Source organism: Brassica rapa, chromosome A08 (assembly GCF_000309985.2).
Source record: "Brassica rapa cultivar Chiifu-401-42 chromosome A08, CAAS_Brap_v3.01, whole genome shotgun sequence".
NCBI lineage: Eukaryota > Viridiplantae > Streptophyta > Magnoliopsida > Brassicales > Brassicaceae > Brassica > Brassica rapa.
The window spans coordinates 17,269,820-17,288,248 of record NC_024802.2 but is presented as its reverse complement, the minus strand read 5'-3'; the positions used below and the strand labels follow the sequence as shown (position 1 = coordinate 17,288,248).

General features: G+C 34.6%; 2 protein-coding genes, 2 long non-coding RNA genes and 1 other non-coding gene across 6 annotated transcripts; 3 read left to right on the top strand and 2 right to left on the bottom strand.

Annotated features, from left to right (window-relative positions):
* The first annotated feature begins 147 nt into the window (after positions 1–147).
* Positions 148–3,636, top strand: LOC103835225 (elongation factor 2). Its single transcript, XM_033277464.1, has 4 exons — positions 148–326; positions 659–695; positions 802–889; positions 981–3,636. Exons 2-4 carry the CDS (start codon positions 693–695, stop codon positions 3,419–3,421), a joined length of 2,532 nt encoding a protein of 843 aa, XP_033133355.1. The 5' UTR covers positions 148–326; positions 659–692; the 3' UTR covers positions 3,422–3,636.
* Positions 3,637–5,658: 2,022 nt separating this feature from the next.
* LOC103835223 (auxilin-related protein 2) lies at positions 5,659–7,702 on the bottom strand. Its single transcript, XM_009111351.3, has 5 exons — positions 7,006–7,702; positions 6,435–6,915; positions 6,265–6,354; positions 5,999–6,178; positions 5,659–5,902 (listed from the first exon to the last, which is right to left on the bottom strand). The coding sequence occupies exons 1-5, from the start codon at positions 7,464–7,466 to the stop codon at positions 5,858–5,860; spliced, it is 1,257 nt and encodes a 418-aa protein (XP_009109599.1). The 5' UTR covers positions 7,467–7,702; the 3' UTR covers positions 5,659–5,857.
* A 145-nt stretch (positions 7,703–7,847) lies between these two features.
* LOC117127351 lies at positions 7,848–15,882 on the top strand. The gene is made up of 2 exons (XR_004450309.1): positions 7,848–8,221; positions 8,264–15,882. It is a non-coding gene; the product is annotated as an uncharacterized LOC117127351 (long non-coding RNA).
* LOC117127350 lies at positions 11,768–16,592 on the bottom strand. Of its 2 annotated transcripts, XR_004450307.1 has the most exons (3): positions 13,168–16,592; positions 12,978–13,047; positions 11,768–12,872 (listed from the first exon to the last, which is right to left on the bottom strand). It is a non-coding gene; the product is annotated as an uncharacterized LOC117127350 (long non-coding RNA). The 2 variants fall into 2 exon arrangements; XR_004450306.1 differs by having other exon boundaries at positions 12,978–16,592.
* Positions 16,593–18,357: 1,765 nt separating this feature from the next.
* On the top strand, positions 18,358–18,428 carry TRNAG-GCC. Its single transcript has one exon. It is a non-coding gene; the product is annotated as a tRNA-Gly (tRNA).
* The last annotated feature ends 1 nt before the right edge of the window (position 18,429 follows it).

Here is an 18,429-nt window from a genome sequence, read left to right as displayed (position 1 = left end):
TTCGTCATTGATTCCTCCAAACCGTTTATTTATAATAAATCTATCATAAAGTCTTAGTTTAAATAATAGTACAAAATTATGTTCACTTGTAATACTGCTCATTATAACTAAAACAAATTCCATAAAACTTCAAAGCAAAATCTTACACGAACTATATTGGGCCAAAATATTAAATATTAGCCACTATTGGGCCAATATTGTATCGGGCCGAAGAGGCCCACGAAAGAACAGAGAGAAAACCCTAGAAGAGATAAGGGAATATATCGAACGCCTCCACTCAATCTCTGCTCTCTCAAGCTCGTCTCTCTCTCTCCTTCCCCTCCAATGTTAGTCCGTCTCCTCCTTGTTACGATCTCCGATTGTTGATGCTTAGTTTTCGTATTGAATCTCCATAGTTTTAGCTTTCGATGTTTAGATTAACCAATCCCCCTTGACTCTTAGTTGTTAATTTCATTTTTGGTTATCGTTCTGTCTCGTCTCTTTAGATCTGTTCGTAGAAATGTATAAATACCATTTGATTGTGAGCTGTTCTTCTATTTTTCTGTGTTGAAAAGCTTCAAGTTCAGAAGATTATGAGATTTTATTTTGGTGTTAATTTTTTTTTTTAAATCGTTTCATTTCAGTTGATTAATTCTTATTATTGTTTCTGTGGTTGCAGAGATATTGTAGGTGAAGAATAAGAGTTAGTCAAAATGGTAAAGCCTTATAACTTTTTTATACTATCTTTTACTTTGCCTTGTTGTTGTTGTTATTTTTGTTGATTCTAAGCTTAAATATTTGTTTATTTTAATGAACTTGTAGGTGAAGTTCACATCCGATGAGCTTCGGAGGATTATGGATTACAAACACAACATCCGTAACATGTCCGTTATTGCCCATGTCGACCATGGTACTGTCTTTTTTTAATTTTCAGACTTAATTAGTTTCCTACTACTCTGTTCTATTGTCTCTTATGCTTTTATATATCTTGTGATTGACAGGTAAATCCACACTCACTGACTCCTTGGTTGCTGCTGCTGGTATCATTGCTCAAGAAGTTGCTGGTGATGTCCGTATGACTGATACCCGTGCTGATGAGGCTGAACGTGGTATCACTATCAAGTCCACGGGTATCTCTCTCTACTACGAGATGACTGATGCTTCCTTGAAGAGCTTCACTGGTGCCAGAGATGGAAACGAGTACCTTATCAATCTCATCGACTCTCCTGGCCACGTTGACTTCTCCTCTGAGGTCACTGCTGCGCTCCGTATTACCGATGGTGCGCTTGTGGTGGTCGATTGTATCGAGGGTGTGTGTGTTCAGACCGAGACTGTGCTACGTCAGGCTCTTGGGGAGAGGATTAGGCCCGTTCTGACTGTGAACAAGATGGACAGGTGTTTCCTTGAGCTTCAGGTTGATGGTGAGGAGGCTTACCAGACTTTCCAGAGGGTTATTGAGAATGCTAATGTCATCATGGCAACGTACGAGGATCCTCTCCTTGGTGATGTTCAGGTTTACCCTGAGAAGGGAACTGTCGCCTTCTCTGCTGGTCTCCACGGATGGGCTTTCACCCTTACCAACTTTGCCAAGATGTATGCTTCCAAGTTCGGTGTTGACGAGACTAAGATGATGGAGAGGCTGTGGGGTGAGAACTTCTTTGACCCCGCCACCAGGAAATGGAGCAGCAAGAACACTGGGTCCGCTACCTGCAAGCGTGGGTTTGTGCAGTTCTGTTATGAACCCATCAAGCAGATCATCGCCACTTGCATGAACGACCAGAAGGATAAGTTGTGGCCTATGTTGCAGAAGCTTGGTGTCCAGATGAAGTCTGATGAGAAGGACCTTATGGGTAAACCTTTGATGAAGCGTGTTATGCAGACTTGGCTCCCTGCGAGTACTGCATTGCTTGAGATGATGATCTTTCACCTTCCATCTCCCCACACTGCCCAGAGGTACCGTGTTGAGAACCTGTATGAAGGTCCTCTCGATGATCAGTATGCCACTGCCATCAGAAACTGTGATCCTAATGGTCCGCTCATGCTCTATGTTTCTAAGATGATTCCCGCTTCAGACAAGGGAAGATTCTTTGCTTTTGGGCGTGTCTTCTCTGGAAAGGTGTCTACCGGTATGAAGGTCAGGATCATGGGTCCCAACTTTGTTCCTGGTGAGAAGAAAGATCTTTATGTCAAGAGTGTTCAGAGGACTGTCATCTGGATGGGCAAGAGGCAAGAGACTGTTGAGGATGTTCCCTGTGGTAACACCGTTGCTATGGTTGGTCTTGATCAGTTCATCACTAAGAATGCTACGCTGACGAATGAGAAAGAAGTTGATGCTCATCCTATCCGTGCGATGAAGTTCTCTGTGTCCCCTGTTGTACGTGTTGCTGTTCAGTGCAAGGTCGCTTCTGATCTTCCCAAGCTTGTTGAGGGACTTAAGAGGCTGGCCAAGTCTGACCCTATGGTTGTGTGCACAATGGAGGAGTCAGGCGAGCACATTGTTGCTGGTGCTGGAGAACTGCATCTTGAGATTTGCTTGAAGGATCTTCAGGATGATTTCATGGGTGGTGCTGAGATTGTCAAGTCAGACCCTGTCGTCTCATTCCGTGAGACTGTTTTGGAGCGATCTGTGCGTACTGTGATGAGCAAGTCCCCGAACAAGCACAACCGTCTGTACATGGAGGCTAGGCCCTTGGAGGATGGTCTTGCGGAGGCGATTGATGAAGGCCGTATTGGTCCAAGAGATGATCCCAAGATACGTTCCAAGATCTTGGCTGAGGAGTTTGGCTGGGACAAGGATCTCGCAAAGAAGATATGGGCGTTTGGACCTGAAACCACAGGGCCCAACATGGTTGTTGACATGTGTAAGGGAGTGCAATACCTGAATGAGATCAAGGATTCTGTTGTTGCTGGGTTCCAGTGGGCTTCCAAGGAAGGTCCTCTTTGTGATGAGAACATGAGAGGAATCTGTTTTGAGGTTTGCGATGTGGTGCTCCACTCTGATGCTATCCACAGAGGTGGTGGTCAGGTTATCCCGACAGCGAGGAGGGTTATCTACGCCTCTCAGATCACTGCCAAGCCCAGGCTTTTGGAACCGGTTTACATGGTTGAGATCCAAGCACCAGAGGGAGCTCTTGGAGGAATCTACAGCGTGCTGAATCAGAAGCGTGGACACGTCTTTGAGGAGATGCAGAGGCCAGGAACACCGCTTTACAACATCAAGGCGTACCTGCCAGTTGTCGAGTCATTTGGATTCTCAAGTCAGCTTAGAGCAGCAACCTCAGGACAGGCCTTCCCTCAGTGTGTGTTTGATCATTGGGAGATGATGTCGTCTGACCCATTGGAGGCAGGATCGCAGGCTTCAACGCTTGTGACTGACATCAGGAAGAGGAAGGGTATGAAGGAACAGATGACTCCCTTGTCTGATTTTGAAGACAAGCTGTAAGCAGCCAGCCAAGAAGACTACTCGCTATGGTCACCCTTTTCTCTCTATCTCTACCGTATTTTGTTTTCTGTTTTAATGTTATGACTTTATCTGTGTTGCCAAATCCTTTTGAAATACTCTTTTGAAGTTGAGAAAACTAGTTTATCTCTGTGTGTTCGCATGTATTTACTCTTTGCATTCTCTCTTATTATCCTGTTATCATTGGAACCTTGTTATATGCTGTTTGTTATGCATTGCAAGCAATGAGATGCTAGTCTCCAAGCCAAACCATTAGGTTGATTCTTTGCAGGTGTGGGGAAGATGAGGTTTTGTTAGGTCAGATATTTTGATTCCCTTATTGCGGTGTTAAAGTTAAAACTCAACTAAACACTTATATAACACAGTCTCTGACAGAGACCGTCTTTTTGGTAGGGAAGAAAGTTTATTGACATCAAATTATAGCATGCATTGTCCCCTCCAATTGGTATATTTTTCATTCCTGCACCCACTTCTCTTCAATATCATAATAATCCCATTTTTAATAAATAATCCTTTCTCTAACATATTTGGAATGTCAAGTGAGGACTATCAATTTAAGATGCTTATATTTAAAAAAAAATTGGTTTATTACTGTATTCACTTGTTTAAAATAAATATGTCTAAAATTATATCAATTTAAAATGCATACATTTAAAAGTTCTCGGTTTAATTACTACCTTCACTTGTTTACATAAATATAATGATCTAAAATAAAAGCATAATATTTTATTGGAAAACATTATTGTTTCTAAAACAACATAGGACTATATACATTTCTCAGATGTACATCTAAATGAACATAACTACATTATACTCTCTTTGTTTCTTAAATATGTATTTTGTGTTTTGCCAAATATTAAAACATAATAAAATTGAATTATATATATTATTTTGTACATAAGTATATGCCATTATTAAAATTTAATAATAATTCAATAAACAAAATTAATAGCTTACTATTTATTTTTATTAACTAATATAAACTTTCTTATGATATACCTAAAACAGTTTTTGTCACAAATATAGACTTTAAAAATAAAATTAACCAAAATAGACTTAAATGTTTTATTAAAAAAAAAGTAAATATACACTTGGGGTTAATTAATCTAGACATTAGGGTTTAGAGTTGAGGGGTGGGAGTGGGGTTTAGGGTTTAGAATTGAGGAGTGGGATTTTGGGAATAAGATTTCAAATTTTAAAAACTAAAAAAAATATTAAAATTTTCAAAATTAAAAATGCTATTTTGGTCACTTTAGTTTTTGTGATCTATTTTTGTGACAAAAACTTAAAAATGTCTATTTGAAAGATATATATATATATATATATATGTTTTATGTTTTATGTTTTTGAAGAGCATATGTTCTAAATACTGATCATATCTAGCAATTCCTTATATATATATGTATATAATTTGATTTAAAATGTTATGTATCGTCTTCTCTAATTTACAACACACGTGAATAAATTATAAAATGCAATAAATAATTTATCATTTTATATTTTATAATAATATAGCTAACTGTTAGTATGATAAACAATTTAATGTCAAATATTATTTAGAAATTACGTAAAACTTATATAATTATTTCTCACTGATTCCTCTAAACCGTTTATTTATAATAAACTCCAACACTAGATAAACTCTTTGTAAAAAAAAATAAAACTCAATAGTATAAAATATCAAAAAAAAAAAATCTAATATGACTGCTTCAAAAGGATATCTTAAGCTATATAGTGTCGAGAGTCTCACAATAGGCTAGGAGGTTGGGACTTGGGAGAGTGATGACAATAGGCTGGGAGAGTTGTCCTAAGATTAGATGGCAACCTAACTAATGTTTTATAGCTTTTGTGCAAAAATAAATGTAAGTTATATCTTTACAAATTATAATTACACTCTTCTCCGATATGAAATAAAAGCTAAAAATATAAAGAATTTTATGGATGTATACATATTTGTATACTGAAAACAAAAGTTTAGTATACACTCGTCATAAAATAGTTTTCGTGATTTTATGAGTTTTTAGTTTTATTTCAATGAACATGGAGGTGTTTGCTCTGTATCTATTATTACCAAAAAAAAAGGAGGCGTTTGCTCTGTATGACTGTATCTATTATTAAAACAACTAACAATTACAACCTTTTTTTTCCTTATCCAGGTTCTATTCGTTTCGTGCATTAATTTGATCTTTAATGTAGTTTTCAAACGTTGACAAAAAATGTAGTTTTCAAGCATTTTGTTATTTTCTGTATATATAAGAACACTGACGGTGGAAGCCACATATGCAACACATGGGAATGTTCATGACTTTTACAATCATAAAAGATACAAACTCTGCTTTTCCTCTTCTTATTCTTCTTACATTTTAAACCAACATTTCCGGTTTAATAGAAACCAGAAAATGATTTATGAATTCCGGTTTAGCTTGAGAGTCCTTCATTTGTTACGTACACAGCCCATGCTTCCTACAATTCCAAAATGTCAGCTAAGAGTTAGTGACCATAACAAGAACCAAAGCTTACAAGTTGAACCAATCTCGGTTCTTGCTCGGTTTAAGTTACCTGAAGAATGGAGAACACTCTGCTCGCGACCGACTTCTGAACCGGTGAAGTTCCTCCTCTCTGTTGAAGTTTATCTGGATGTAAACAAAGCCGAGCTTTTTGGTAAGCTTTCTTAACTTGTGATCCATCTCGAAGATTTTCCAAAGGAATCTCGTGCCAGTTGCTATCTGACCATAGAACCTGAATGAAAAATTCCCGGTTTGGTTAGAATCAGTGACCGGTTTACTTGGTCTGAGACAAATTAACCAATTAAAACTCTGACTTACATGATGTAGAGTTGAGAGGAGGAGTCTAATGTTGGTCTCTTTTCCGGTTAACCAGATTCTTATCTCTTCATCTTTCATCTCCATCTCCATCTGCAATCATTACTTAACTGAGAACATTAAGTTACTGGTTTTGTCGGATTTTTTTTTTTTTTTAATTACAACTAACGAACCTCTTCTTCTGATTTGGCTTCTTCACTTCTTGAATCCATTAAGTCTTCTTCTTGGGTTTGCTTTGCTTCTGGCCGTTGGGATCTCTCCTTAGCCCAAGCTATGGCTTCATCCATGTCGTTCGAATCCGAGTTTCCTCGATCAAAACGATCTGAGTTTATTTCAATCACGTAAGAGCTCATCTCTTCTTCTTCTACCTCGTCGACGTTACAGTCTCCTTTCCTCTCAGTGTTTTCTTCTTCGTAGACGAAAGAAGAAACAGGGGAAGACGCCGGAGAGCTCGGTCCGAAATCATCAATTCTCCTGAAGGAGCTAGGATCAAAGCTCATGGTCTCCGGCGAGGATCTTCTCGATCCGCTGAAGTGTGGTTTTCTGTAGTAAAAGTCTGATCTTTCGTGGCCGGAGAACGAATCTCCGGATGTTGGAAACGCCGGGAAACTCTGTTTCTTAGATTCCCGCTTTCTCGACGGGACGTTTAACGGTCTAACAAAGAAAAAACAGAGCATGTCGAAATTACGGAGCTATCCTCAGAAACTAAACAGAAGTGGAGGGTAGAATAGTAATTTTATCTACCTGAGTCTAGAAGTAAAAGAAGAAAACCCCGCGTCATCGCCGGACGTCGCCGCCGGTGGCGGATAGTGAGGACTGACCTCCTCGGACGTGAGCACCGACGAGGAGTTCGACTTCGCCGTCGGGCTTTGCTTCTTAGCCGCCCCACCGCGACCGCCGAAGACGCCGTCGTAAAATCCATCTGCGCCGGAGGGGATCCTAAACGCCGTTAAGTTTCTGCCGTGAGATTTAGAAGACGGAAGCGTGCCGCCGGAGGAAATTCCCGGGGGCAGGAAAACCTCGTCGTAGAAACAGTCGGAACGGGAGAAGTCGCCGGAGAATTTTCGGGCGAGGAAGCTACGCGGCGGACCGCCGAAGACGTCGGCGAAGTCTTCCGCGTCGATTCGAGCGTCCATGGATCGTCGAGCGACGGAGAAGAATGGATCAACGTTTAAACCCATCTTCTTACGCCACGATTCGTCCATTTCGCCGGTGACGTCTTCTTTCTCCGGTCAGTCGAACTTCTTAAGAGACTGTGGAAGTGAAGAGAGAATATGTGTGTGTTGTGTACACAAACGTAAACGTATATATAGTAGGCAACGGGAAAAAATATTTTCATTTTGGATTTGATTCGTTTTCAACTCTTTTTTTCCCTGTCTGAGAAATTTTTTATTTTCTGTCTGAGAAGATTTTAGTTACACTAGAAGGTTAAACTTATTCCTACGTGAATGGTATAATTATATACAAATAAAGGAATTAAAAGGAAACTTATTCCTCATGAATGGTAAAATGTTTAAGGAATATTAAGAGCATCTCCAATCTCATTCTATTTTTCACTCTAAAATAGAGTTTAGAGTAAAAAATGCTCCAATGATACTCTATTTCTCACTCTAATTGAGTGAAAAATAGGTTTACTCCAAATATAGAGTAATTTTTTTTTTTTGTTCATCACTCTATTTTTTACTCTAAAATAGAGTACCATTTGAGCAAATTTAAACTCTATTATAGAGTTACTCTATTTTTTACTTTAAAATAGAATAAGCCATTGGAGATGGTCTAAGGAACATAGTGTTCCTCTTCATTCTATTGTTCACCAGTCACACCCTTAATGTAGTCTGACATATTAAATGTAGGATAAAATTGTATATACACATACTTGATTCATGGGTTTTCTGCAAAAAAAAAAACCCTCTATGTGTTTTTTTTTTACAAGTTAATCTACGAACTCGAAAATCCACAGGTTAAAATATTAGTAAAATTTCATTCTATAAACGTATGATAGATATAATGTTTTCTCTTTGTCTTTCAAGAATTTAATTCATTCAAACATAAGATTGTTTTTTTGGTATGGTTAACTCTATTTTTCATTTAGAATATTTTTTTAAAACACTTAGAATAAAGTTGAAATAAAACTTATCTCTATTATAAAATTATTTTATTTTAAAAGAAAAAATAAATACTATATTGGAGATTTTTAATCTAACAGATTTTTCGTGCCCAGAAAAAGACGTGTACATCGATACCGGATCACATGCACCCTACTGATTTTTACTCTTTTCTTTAGTAGTTTAAGTTAAATTATCAGATATTATAAGTTCAGTGAAAAAAGTGAAATTGTATCCTATATACACAACTTTTCCGCTAATTAAATCAATACTCTAAATTTCACACCATAGTGCCTTCGTTGATAGATACAAAATATATCTTATCATTGATATTTTGCTAATTTCATCATTCTTTTTGAGTTTTGAGCCAATTCACTCCAAAAAAACTATAAAAAATGCCCCCACCAAATTTTATTGTTGTTGTTTCAAATACAGTGTCCCCGATTAAAAATATTTTTGGATCCGCCCATGCTCGTGCCCACAAAAAAAACTACTTTTATTTTTATTAAAAACTTACATTTAGATTACTGGATAATTTTATCAAGAAAAAAGCCGATTGTGTGTTAAAATAATGTTTTTTTAATATTTTTAAAGGATATACTCAAGACACTTCATATATATATATATATATATATATATATATATATATATATATATATATATATATATATGTAAATAGGTAAAGCAAATAAAACGTTTTAGTTTGGTTATATTTCAAAAGGTCTTATTAAATTATTATTCCTCTTATCCTTTCTTTCTTAGTAACAATTTGAGATATTATTTGTTTAAAATTACTAACATATATATATTAATTGTTTCGTCGGCGCATGCAGACATAATAATTTTACAGATACTTATATATATATATATATATTTAAACAAAGATTGTTATCATAATTATTTATTTTATGTTTTTAATCATTTTTCTTTTTATAACATTTTCTTACTTTTCCTGTTACATTTTTGTCTTTTCAAAAATTATTAAAATATGTAAAACTGTGAGTCACATATCAAACATGCAATAAGTAAAGTAAAAAGTTAACCTTCATCTTTTTAACTGTTATTATCTCTGTGAATTACTTAAACCATCAATATATATAAAACTACAAACAAAAATTTCAAAAATTCAAAATAAATAAATAAAGGTAGATGATAATTTAGAAAAAATTGAAAATAGGAAATTGAGATAATAATACTATTTTTGTTAAGTTGATAAATATATATATGAACTTATCTTTTTGTTCTTTATTTTTGTTTATAAAATAAAAGTAGGTGATGATTATTGTTGGATAATATCAAACACCCTTAGTTATATCAAACAAAACATTATTGTCTCATGTATTTTTTTTTCAATTTTTTTACTATAATTATGATCAACAAAATAATAAATAAGTATAATAATTTTGTTAAGGGTAGCAACGACTTTAACTTTTAAAACAAGAGCTCGGATGCGAAAAACCATTTCACAAATAATAATATAGATAAATGTTTTGTACTTATACTGTTGTACAAGTAATATTATGTTAACATATTATGAATAGAAGCAAATATGTAAATCATGTATGTAAAATAAAATTTTGATTCTGATTTTTTGTGGTCATTAATTAATGGAATGGAGTATAAGCCATTGCCACTTGGAGAGTTGGAGTCCCTACCCCGAAAGACATGATTTAATGGTTTCCCTTTTGTTTAGCTGTATAATTTCATAATTTAAAATTTTCAGTTATTTTTTGGGTGATAGTGGTCCTAGTGGAGTGTAAAACCAAAAACAAATTTCATTTGTTAAGCTTAAACTGTTATTTCAATAATTTACATAATAAAATATTAACTTGGACCCTACGTCACGGTCACCCTACCTACTGATTCCAGTATAATGTGTTTCGTCTGTTCATTGCCAAATTATTCACGTAGATCGAGATGTTTCTCGATAATTTGCGTTGAATGTTTATAGATTAATAAATATAAATATATTCCATTCATTCAAAATATAGATGTTTTATTTATTTAAAAATATATTTTATGTTTTCTATGTTTTCGAAGAGCATATATTCTTAATACTGATCATATCAAGCAATTCCTTATATATATATATATATGCTTTTATTAGTTAATAAAAATAAATAGTGAGCTATTAATTATGATTATTAAATAATTGTTAACTTTTAATAAAGAAATATAATTATATCCAAAAATAATATATAATTCAATTTTATTATGTTTTTAATATTTGACAAAAAAAATTATGTTCATATAGATGTACAACTGAAAAATGTATATAGTTATATGTTGTTTTAGAAACAATAAAAGTTTTCCAATAAAATATCATGCTTATAATTTAGGTAATCATCATATTTATGTAAACAAGTGAAGGTAATTAAACCGAGAGCTTTTATATGGAAGCATTTGAAATTATCAATTTTTTTATAACCTTGGTGTGAATTGATCCCAAAGTCTTTGGGTCTAGAAATTATCATTCTAGACATATTTATTTTAAATAAGTGAGATAGTAATTACACCGAAAACTTTTAAATGTAAGCATTTTAAATTGATAATCCTCTATTCCTATAGACATTCCAAATATGTTAGAGAAAAGAGTATTTATTAAAAATATGATTATTATGATATTGAAGAGAAGTGGGTGCACGAATGACATATACGTATATACCATTTGGAGGGGACAATGCACGCTATAATTTGATGTCAATAAACTTTCTTTCCTACCAAAAAGCCACACTCTTCTTACTTTCCAACACATGCTTATATCATTAATACCAGTTAATTATAAAAACGATAGTTAATTTCTTTTTAATCATCTGATGTCCTCGAATGGACAGATCATTAAATCATCACTAGGTTTTTTTCCGGGCTACGCCCGGGTTCTGGACAAATATATTTGTATCTAATATATATATATATATATGCATATATATTGTGGACATATAAATCCAAATATTATTTTATCTTATATATTATGGATTCTCATGAAAAAAATTGTTGAACAAATGATCAACCTTTGTTTTTAATTTAGTTATTGAATTTTTTTACTAACAATCAAGTTCTTACTTAGAATCTATATGACTTGATGCCGCTAAAAATGATGGCATGATAACTGATGTTGTTAGAAGCTCTTGGATGTATGTATTATTTTTTGGTTATAAAACCGTTAAGTCTCTTCAGAATTGAAAGGTAAATTCGTTGTTTTAAGTTTCTCCGAAATCCGTATGATAAAGATCAAATTTCTTGTACACTCATGCATAATTTCGTTGTTTTCAAACTCAACAATATCTCTCTTGTTTCTTTTCTTTGCTACCACATCTCTTTCGTGGACATTGATCCTGCAAAGAGGATACAATATATGCATGTGTTATATTTGAAGTCATGTTTTTTCTTTTATACTCCTATATTTTGGGTTGATGTGTTTGTGTTTGCTTTGTTTTATACTTTTCATGTCATGAGTAGTTGCTGTAAGATTCTAGTGTCAGTACTCAGTAGCAACCGTAATCCACCATAATGCATTCATTTGGTTGATTGTATATCCACCCGGTCCAAAAGCTATTCATATGCATCCATTACTTTGTATCCCACCATTGGAACCCATATCTCTCTCTCTTTTGTGATTTTGTTAAGGGATATCTTCAACATGTTAATGGCAAGTAACCAAGCAAGTCTCAGCATCATTCGTTCAATGTTACATTAAGAAAATAGCTGCTATACAAATATGAACATGTAGCATTAGAGAAAAAAAAACAGCAATCTCACACAGGAATAAGCAACATTTTTGTCATCCAGAGAACTTCTATTGAGCAGAGAGGCATTTCTGTCAGTATTTTCAGAAATATGTAGTGATGGACAGCCTGAGCAACAATCAGATCAGCTGATATTCCCAAGTTCTTATCCCAAGATTCCTTCATGAATGGCGACCATTTACTATCTCTTAGTCCATAACCGTTGAACACAGTCCAAAATCCTTGAACCGCATAGCTAGCGCAACTTTGGCGGAGTTTATTCATTGACCTCTAAACAGATCAATATTGAAACCCTTTTCTTCACCAAGCATGACTCGAGATGAATCATCAGAATCTCCGCCCAGTAGGACGTGCAGAGCAACAGCTTCAGCTTTTGTTGTACAACACATTCTTAACTTTTGAGATCTATATCACTTATAAGTATACACACATCTAATGCATTGGCTCTTTTGTTGTATTCTCTTATATATATATATATATGTATCTTTATTTTTCCAAGATAAAATATTTCATTAATTGTACTCGAATTGAAAAAAAAAAAAGTTGAATGGACTTGCTTTCTTTGATACCAAAGCAGATTCAGTTTGGTTCACAGTTTGTGTTTTGAAACCAAATTTGGATGCGGCAAATGTGCCATTGCATTGCTTTGGTGATGAGATTGAGGAAGGGGTCCTGGTCTCTTGTAACTTTAGTTGTTTCTCAAACATCATCTGTAGGCACTGCCCTGTTTTTCAAACAGTAATTGCAAGGACCATTGTATCTGGGTCATATAAATTAAACAACATCAAATTATAGGACTAATACTCTCTTTGGTTAGAAAGCAGACAAATTTTAATTTTAGCAGCTATGTAGGTGAAATCATTACCTCGATCTGCTCATGGAAACATTTCTAAGCTTCCATATGTAACATTGGATCTTATCTGATCTAAATGCTCCTGGTAAAGAAAGAGTGAAAAAATAAAACATATAAGTAATACTATAACAATCAAATTCTGAACCAATGCGAAAGAATGATTCCATGTTTGTTGTATAGTCAGAACAGAGACATTTCTTACGTTTTAATGTCAAGAAATTTGATATCTTTGATAGATGTCATCTTATTCACTTAAGGTCTCCTCTGAAAGAAAGGAAAAAAAAAAGAATAGGTCCCTTTGTAAGCTGTTTGCCTTCGAGACTTTAGCATTTCTAAAGACTAAGTAACTCTCTAGAGACATGTGTGGTTTATAGCTCAGAAAAAAAATACAAAAGTATTATGTGAAAGTATATACCGGCAGCCTCTGAAACACCTTAAGCATCCAGTAGTCAGATTGTACTGATCGTACAAAAAAATGGGACTGTGCGTTGTGAAGTCAAGTGGTTTGGGACGGGTGTGAAACACCTTAAGCGTCCATTGTTCCTCCCTTTACAGATTAAGAAAAAAGGAAAAGAATGTTAGGAGCTGGAGGAAGAAAACCTCAAGCCAAATGCAGAAGAAATCATAGCTGAGTTAATACCAAAGTAAAGAGAACAAAGATAGGTGAAAGAAAAAGGCAGAAAATTTGAACACAAATATTGCAACTTGTACAAATCATGAGAACCATTTCATGATCTTATCTCTTCTCAATCTGTAAACCTACTCCCGAACTGTTTGATTTTTGTGAAACGAACTCGTCTAAGCAACTTACCTCACTCTCTCATGAATTCTTCAAGATGCTTATGCACAACTCTCCTGAAGCTTAGCTATAGAGAAGAAACACAAAGTGGTGAGGAATATAGCTGAAAAATAGGTATGCAACTTATCAAGGATGAAATGAAATTGTAAAGCTTGATAAATGTTTCTCTAAGTAAGTAAGCTCTTCGTCACTCACCTTTCCTCGCGTGTTTGGTTGGAAACGTCTAGATGGAGGTCCATATCCATCTAAATAAACTATCTTGAAAACTGAGAGATAAAAAATAGTAGACAACTTGTAAACTGACGACATAATTAAAAAGGCCAATGCCAAAATCAGAAAACTTTATAAACCATAGTGTAGCCGCTTAACTTTTGTGTAGAAGGGTTGATTTCATCTTATTTGGAGATAGTTTGAAAACCCGAAATCACACATCTAACACAAAACTTGAAACTTAATTGAAATTTGATCAAATGAAACAGTAAACGACATACCAAAAGAAGTTGGATCAAAATCTTTTTTTTTGTCGCCTTTAACATTGCTTCTCGTACTGTCTGCCCTCACGGAGGAATAGATTCTTCACTCCTCCTTCTCGGAGATGGTCCTAATCGTCACTCTCTGAGCCTGTCATTTTCAATTGGAGAGAGAAACAGCTATATGAGTTTTTCCGGTGGAGAAGGCAGACTTTCTAGTGATTTCAAGGCGGTGGATAGTTGTTTCTACAGAGTTTCGATTAGGGTTGGAATGAAGATGATATAGAGTGCTTTGTATAGAAGGAGAAAGAGGGGGAGGTGGAACGAAACCATTAAAGAAGAATTAAACAGCATAATATTTTGATGAAGAGTTGGTTTTGGTAACGGCGAGTGCTGAGAATTTGATCGTGAAAGCAAAGAGAAATGGTCGAGGTAGAACAAAACTTTACGCTTCAGACATCTAAGGTGAGATGGGCTTGTATTGGGCTATTTAATAAATGCAAACACAGCCCAAATTAAAAACCCGTTTTTGGACTGAAACGTATGACATGGCAAATTAACCTGTTATGATTGGTTGATTTTTTTGCAGACGTGGACAGCCTCTCCTTTGAACTTATTCTACTTTTAGTATTGTTAGATTTTATATAAGTGGTACCCACTTCTTATTTTACTTTATTTGTAAGCAATTTTTTTTTTTTTTTGCATTTTGGGAAATAATAACTAGGTAAATATTATGTGGTGATTATTATATATTTTTGGAAATAATAATTAGGTAAAGAACAAAAAGAAATTAGAACAAGCCTTGATTTAGTTTAGAACACGTATCAGATTCAGACCATGGTATAGGAACATTACAGGTAAATTTGCAGATCAGGTGGTCTTGAAAGGGGACAACTTTAGTTATTTTAACAATATTTCAATACAATATAATAAAATATGTTACAAAAAATATTCATTGCTATAAGATTTGCTCCCTTAAGATTCGAGCTTAGATCATTTTATATCAATTAAAAACAAAATGAAAGAGATAAACTAAAGAATGTCCAATGATCTAAAAAAATCAATTAATCTTTAGCTGTTTCAAGCATGTGTGTGAGCTGTGATGCTATGTTTCAAAGTGTTACCTCTAAATTATCAAATATCAGTTTAAATATCAAATCACCTTTAATAAAGGTTGAAAATCTGAGTGGTCTACCATTTCCCTTAAAAAAAATTCTTAAATGGTGATAACTTATAAAAATGAGTTCAATGCATACTAATGAGACTCATCATATACATGTAAAGTTACCTGGAAGACATGAAATACATATTACTAGTAGAGCCATGCAGTATATATTTGAAATGAATAGATTTGATAAATTTCCACAAGAATGTGACAGTGCAGAGGCAATGATCTTACTGAAAACTGGAAGACAAACACAATAGTAACAGAACATGGGAGATGATTCAGCAAACTAAAAGCATTAAGTTCCTTTGAATAATACCAAGCACAAAATCATCAAAGACACACAGTCTAGGTCAAGCACAAAGAATGGATGGCCATGACCAATGGAATTTCTTTTGATACATCCCAGGACAAAGTAATAAGCCGACGAGGTAAGCGATTGTAACCATACGCAGACAAAACAATGTACAGTTAAATTTTAACCTAGATCACATATGATAAACACACATGGCATTTAAAAACGATCGAACAAAATTTTAACTGCAGGATTCTATTGTTTAGCCATAAAGGTTAATCCTTTGTAACCCTCTGCCAACTCTTTTGAGGGTATGTTCTCGATACATAAGATGCCAAAGAACTTACTAGATGATGGCCATAAAGAGCCTTCGAGTTTCTACAAACTATTTTTGCTGTAAAGTGTAATTGTATCAGCCAACTGACCACAGAAAACACTGTACAGTAATGTTAAGATATTGAACAGTTCTCGCTCTATTGGCATCCACAAGTAACCCCTAAAGCTCCAGTAGCATTTACTGGTAAGTGTTGATGTAAATATCATAAATCCAAGGTAGAAAATTCCACTAAAAGACAACAACAAATTAAAACTAGGGAGTAGGGACCATACCATTTAAGCGTTACAAACAAAACAACAAATCACATCACCAAACATATTTTCCAAAAAGACTATTTCACAAGAAATTTCTTGAAAGCAACACTTTCCTTTAAGCATTATTGTGTATGGGTTTATATGGTAACAGAGGATGGCAAAGCAAGAAACGATCTTTCATAAGGGTTCTCTCAACCTTAACATGGAAAAACAAACAGCAACATGCCGAATTGGGAATAGCTCAGTAAGTTACTAAGTTCCAACAGAAGGCAACAGTTGAAAACCGTCAAACTGGACAAGAAGAGCAGACATGATCTTTTGTTTGCAGAATAGTGTAAAGTCCTACATCAAAAGCAGTAGCTGAGGAAGGTGTCTTCTTTACTTTTACTTTTCCAGGAACAGTTTCCAGCTTTGGCTTATTATCAGAATCTGCCAAAGATGCATGCATTATCACGAGATAAGTACAGTACATTCAATATCACAATAAATTAATTACGCGCCAGTACAGAAAACCATAATAAACAAGATTACAAATATGCAATAAACGGAGAGCTATTGCAATAAGAAAGCTATCAATTTAGCAAAAAAAAAACAAAACAAGAAAGCTATCAACTTCACTATACCCAGGTAATGGAAATACCTTTAATGATGTTGCAATGTGTAAGATATGCACCCCATCAAGTTTAAGCCTCACATTCTCATATAATCTATCTATTCTAGCCACTGAATCCTCTTTCACTCTTTGTCCCAAAAGATTTCCTTTTTCTTTTCATAAGTGATATTATAATTTGCATACATTCACGGAAAGTAAGCACATCTTAAATGTAAAAGAAACTTTTGGTGTTACTGTCACGTCTTCACAGTTGCATAAACATTATATTCCATCAAAAACTTTTTGCTTGAAGCCTCAAACACTGTACCAACAAGTTCATGCTTATAAAAATGAATATATCTATGAATTGTACCAAACAAAAAACCTGCCAAGACAAATTATGTTTCAAGCACAAAGAATGAATGGCTATAACCATTGAAACCAACCCAGAATATCCTGAATCATGCAAAACACACATTTGCATTGTGAAAAAGGAAGATTCTAATTAAAAAAAACCAACAGAAGGATTCTATTGCTTAGCCATAGAGGTTAATCATTTTTACTTAACCCGTTTGCAAAAGAACTTACATAAGAAGCCAAAGAACTTAGCATCTTTTAGTACTTATAACCGTACATTGCACAGTAACAAAAGAGATTGAACAGTTCTCGCATTGTCGGCATCCACAAGTAACCTCTTACCAGCTAAAGCTCCAGCATGGTTTACTGCTAAGTCCAGTATCATAAACACAACGTAGACTCCAGTAGAAAAGTCTTCCATATAAAGACAACAACAGTTATAATCGTTGTCATAAACCGGGACATACCATTTAAGCATTACCATCAAAACAGCAAATCACATCACCAAAACTCATATTTCACAAGAGATTCGTGAAAGTAACAATAACAGAGAGCTCCAATGCAACAACAAGCGAGCTATCAGCTTCACTATACCTGAACACCGAAAAATAATGGATACCTTTAATGATATAGCGACGACTAAGATACAATACCCCATCAAGGATAAGCCTCATAGATTCTATTTCTAGCCATTGAATCCTGTATGTCCCAGCAGAATTACTTTTTCTTCTCATAATTGATATTATAACTTGCATATACCTTCAGAGAAAGTGAGTATCCTAAACTTTTGGTGTTACAGTCACGCCTTTCTCAATTGCACCAATAATTCGTACCTAATTGCACCTTTTACTGCAATCTAATCGTGAAGGCAGCAAACAACAAAACACCAAATTCCATAATGAAATTATTAAGAATAATCAAAAGTGGTCAATACACAGTGAGGCATGCTGAGCATTGTATGAGCTGTGAAGTTTCAAGTCTTGCTATAAAGTAAGATACAAGTCAAGAAGAAACTTGATTTTGTCCAATCTTTGTGTTTCCGTTTGTTATAATAATACTTATCACTACTCGAGTCTTTAACTTGTTTGAACGTAATATATGTTAAATAAGTATGTTCAACGAAGCACCAGTGGTCTAGTGGTAGAATAGTACCCTGCCACGGTACAGACCCGGGTTCGATTCCCGGCTGGTGCAT

Coding starts and splice junctions, on each gene's coding strand:
- LOC103835225 (XM_033277464.1), top strand. Junction 890..980: donor TATTGCCCATGTCGACCATG/GTACTGTCTTTT, acceptor TGTGATTGACAG/GTAAATCCACACTCACTGAC.
- LOC103835223 (XM_009111351.3), bottom strand. CDS start 7,466: ATGGACGAATCGTGGCGTAAGAAGATGGGTTTAAACGTTGATCCATTC. Junction 6,355..6,434: donor AAGCCAAATCAGAAGAAGAG/GTTCGTTAGTTG, acceptor TAATGATTGCAG/ATGGAGATGGAGATGAAAGA. Junction 6,179..6,264: donor TCCTCTCAACTCTACATCAT/GTAAGTCAGAGT, acceptor TTTTTCATTCAG/GTTCTATGGTCAGATAGCAA.